The sequence below is a fragment of the Humulus lupulus genome, chromosome 1 (assembly GCF_963169125.1).
Source record: "Humulus lupulus chromosome 1, drHumLupu1.1, whole genome shotgun sequence".
Classification (NCBI taxonomy): domain Eukaryota; kingdom Viridiplantae; phylum Streptophyta; class Magnoliopsida; order Rosales; family Cannabaceae; genus Humulus; species Humulus lupulus.
This window is the reverse complement of record NC_084793.1, coordinates 232,369,956-232,373,078: the sequence shown is the minus strand read 5'-3', so window position 1 is coordinate 232,373,078 and position 3,123 is coordinate 232,369,956. Positions and strand designations below refer to the sequence as shown.

At 33.4% G+C, this 3,123-nt stretch overlaps 1 protein-coding gene across 1 annotated transcript; it reads left to right on the top strand.

Annotated features, from left to right (window-relative positions):
• Positions 1-204: 204 nt before the first annotated feature.
• On the top strand, positions 205-2,792 carry LOC133830784 (uncharacterized). Its single transcript, XM_062260858.1, has 5 exons — positions 205-1,250; positions 1,358-1,558; positions 1,622-2,102; positions 2,181-2,480; positions 2,733-2,792. Exons 1-5 carry the CDS (start codon positions 205-207, stop codon positions 2,790-2,792), a joined length of 2,088 nt encoding a protein of 695 aa, XP_062116842.1.
• Positions 2,793-3,123: the final 331 nt, after the last annotated feature.

Here is a 3,123-nt window from a genome sequence, read left to right as displayed (position 1 = left end):
TCTTCACGATAAACATCTTTTGCATTACTTTGATTCTTCTTATTGAGTCACAAATATTATTGACACTTAGTTTTGCAAAAATTGTGTTTGCCTTGAGATGAGTGAAGTTAAGGCAAAAAGTATATTGAATTGATTTTTTTTTTTAATTTCTATCCAAGATAAAGCAATAAGCTCTCATGGTTGTGTTATTTTTTATTGCAGGAAATGGATAAGATAATGTTATTTGTAGTTTTTAACGGAAGATGGAATGCAAACAACAAATACATTGATCATGAAGTGAAAATATTGATGGTGGAAAAGGATATCAAGTATGTGGAATTGGTAAACAAGATATACAAAGAGCTCAGATTGAATGAAAGATTGATTTCAACAAACTTGATTTTTGATGCAAATATGGATACAAGCAAAGGAATGAAGATAGAAAGTGATGAGAATTTACAAGTTTATCTAAACTTGAACAAGACTGTGGAAGAGTTGAAAAAATGTCCTCTCATCGTTGAAGTAGAACAGAGAAATCAAACCATTTCTTTGCCAAGAGAAGCTAGCATTCCATCTGCTTTAGCAAGCAATGCAACAAGTCACAGTTTGACTCTCACAGACCCCAATACGAATACTGCAAGCACTAGCAAGATGAAGAGCGCCTCAACACAAGAATCCAACAAATTTACAGAACACAGGCAAGAAGCTCAATCACCTCTGCATGTGTTGCCGAATATGGAGATTGAAGACATAAGACTCAATTATGTTTTCAAGAATAAGACTGATCTAAAACATACACTTGCGAAAATAGCCATCAAGAAACACTTTCAGTACAGAATTCAAAAATCATGTTCAGAAGCATTTTGGGCAAAATGCAGAGATGAGAATTGTGGCTGGTATGTACGTGCAAGAAGCTCAAAAGTATCAGACTACTTTCGAGTTATTAAATACCATAAACACCACACATGCTCCTTAAATCACAGAAATTTTGAAAATAGACAAGCAAGTGCAAAAGTCATCAGTAGTTACTTCAAAGAGAAGTTTCGTGACCCAAGATCAACCTATCGACCAAGGAAAATAATAAGAGACATGAGAGATGAACATGGGGTAGGTGTAACATACAATAAAGCCTGGAGAGCAAAAACACTTGCAGCTGATGATGTTAGAGGGTCAAATGAGGAAAGTTATGCATTATTGCCTTCATATTTGTATATGCTACAGTTGGCCAACCCAGGAACTATCACAAGAGTATGTAAAGATGAAGAAAACAGGTATGAATAATATTTATGATTTGCATTCCTATATTAAAGGCTTTACTGATTACAATCCATATCTTACATCTCTAGGAATTAATTGTTTTTTTATTTAAATTTTACAGGTTTAAATACATGTTTATTGCTTTTAGGGCTTCATTAGATGGATGGAAGCAATGTAGACCAGTAATAGTGGTAGATGGAACATTTTTAAAGACGAAATGTGGAGGTACACTGTATGCAGCTTGTGTTAAAGATGGAAACAATCAAATTTTTCCGCTCGCCTTTGGAATTGGGGATTCAGAAAATGACAATGCATGGATATGGTTCTTTACCAGACTAAAAGAAGCAATAGGAGAATGAGAAAACTTGTGCATAGTATCTGACAGGCATAAAAGCATCAAAAATGCAGTTGAACAAGTGTATCCTGGTGTATATCATGGAGTTTGTCTTTATCATTTGAAGCAAAATCTAAGGACTAAGTTTAGGGGATTACATGTGCATGCCATATTTGAAACTGCTTCAAGAGCGTACTCAGCTCAAGAATATTATTCTGCCATGGCTGAATTACAGAAAATTAGCCCTGAAATGACCACTTATCTTTTGGAAGCAAAACCAGAAAAATGGGCTCGGCCATTCTTTCCAACGAAGAGGTATAACATTCTTACAAGTAACATTGCCGAATCTATAAATGCAGCAATTGTGCATGCGAGAGAATTGCCTATAACGTCGTTAATAGAAGCTATAAGAGAGATGCTTCAAAGATGGTTTTCAACAAGAAAAGAAGCAGCAATCAACCAATTTGTTGAGGTGACAAAATGGGCAAATGATGAAATGGAGATCAAACTTGATGTGGCATTTCGAATGAAGGTATGTTATTAAAGTTACATTTATTTTCTTTTTGTTTGGATTTTAAATTTATTGCTTAATAATTGTATTGTTTCACAGGTAGATGCAATTGATACAATGAAATCTAGTGTCACATATGGTGATCGAGTGTTTGTTGTCGACTTGGAACAACATATGTGCACATGTAATGAATTTCAACTAGAGGGAATTCCATGTGCACATGCTATTGCAACAATTGAAAGCAAGTACTTGGACAAGCACAAATTTTGCTCAAATTGGTATAAAAATTCTGTTTTGAAAGAGACATATGCAGGATCAATTAATCCTCTTCCAGATAAAGATGATTGGAGTGTCCTAGATGAAATTATAGGAGATAGCATGAAAGCTCCAAAATTCAAAGTAAAACAAGGACGTCCCAAGAAAAAAAGAATTCCATCAACAGGAGAATTTCCCAAGCATGTTCGAACAGTCAAGTGCGGAAATTGCGGAATATTGGGGCATAATAGAAAGAATTGTAAAATCCAACCAATTCTAAAAGAAGGATAACATTGAGTTGTGAATTGCATACATATCATGATCATTGAGATTGATTATTGTCCTTGAGTACAGTGCATTATGCATGAAAGCATGAACTGTTGTTATCTGTTGCAGTCTAAAGACTATAAAGATGCAATGTTATACATATTTGTTGCGTTGTGGACTTGTGGATAAGAATGTTTATACATTTATTAAAGTACATTTGTTTTTTATTATATTATTATCTATTTAATTTATGAAAAATAGGAATTGATATTAGTGAGAGATGAATTTGACAGAAAAAGGTTATAAAAGATGATAGATTATCATCTTTAAATTATGACAAATTTATCAGTTGATCTTATTTATTTAAGGCTTGCGGTTTAAATTTCTAGGCAAGGTGTTTAAATTTAAAACATAGGGGTTTAAATTTTAAGCTTAGGGGTTTAAATTTAAAACATAGTTGGTTAAATAGAGTTGGATTATAAATAGAGCTTAATGGATACAAATTTGATACCATTAAGCC

Bases quoted from the DNA above. Each gene is read 5' to 3' on its own strand.
- LOC133830784 (XM_062260858.1), top strand. From the start codon at position 205: ATGGATAAGATAATGTTATTTGTAGTTTTTAACGGAAGATGGAATGCA. The intron at 1,251-1,357 runs GTATGAATAATA...TAAATTTTACAG, and splicing joins TGTAAAGATGAAGAAAACAG to GTTTAAATACATGTTTATTG. The intron at 2,103-2,180 runs GTATGTTATTAA...ATTGTTTCACAG, and splicing joins ATGTGGCATTTCGAATGAAG to GTAGATGCAATTGATACAAT.